This window comes from Apaloderma vittatum, unplaced genomic scaffold, assembly GCF_000703405.1.
Source record: "Apaloderma vittatum isolate BGI_N311 unplaced genomic scaffold, ASM70340v1 scaffold30457, whole genome shotgun sequence".
In the NCBI taxonomy this organism is placed as follows: domain Eukaryota; kingdom Metazoa; phylum Chordata; class Aves; order Trogoniformes; family Trogonidae; genus Apaloderma; species Apaloderma vittatum.
In genome coordinates, this window is record NW_009727181.1 from 1 (window position 1) to 253 (window position 253).

Genomic DNA, 253 nt, shown 5'->3' on the forward strand with positions numbered 1-253 from the left:
TGCAACGAGCTCCTGCAGCCGCTCCGGCGTGGGCTCCCACTTGGCAAAGCCGGCGCTGTTCTGCAGGAAGAGCACGGCCGTGTTGTGCACGGCCTTGTAGTACATCTCCTCCCTGCGGGGGAACGCAATAGGCGTCAGCAACGCCACCCCTCGAGGCCACACAGCTGAGCCTCAGGCCCACCCCAAGCCTCCGCCCCAGCCGTGCAGGACAAGCGCTCCTCTCCGTCCTTTTCCCTGGTTATCCTGAGGGAAA

The 253-nt window shown here is 64.8% G+C and overlaps 1 protein-coding gene across 1 annotated transcript in view; it reads right to left on the bottom strand.

The window, feature by feature from the left end:
- Positions 1-6: 6 nt before the first annotated feature.
- Positions 7-253, bottom strand: part of PCIF1 (PDX1 C-terminal inhibiting factor 1) — a gene marked incomplete at both ends in the record, with an annotated part of 6,854 nt that continues 6,607 nt past the window's right edge. Inside the window, one exon of the mRNA XM_009873600.1 lies at positions 7-112. Within this exon, the coding sequence (XP_009871902.1) occupies positions 7-112 (106 nt within the window). The remainder of the gene's footprint in view (positions 113-253) is intronic.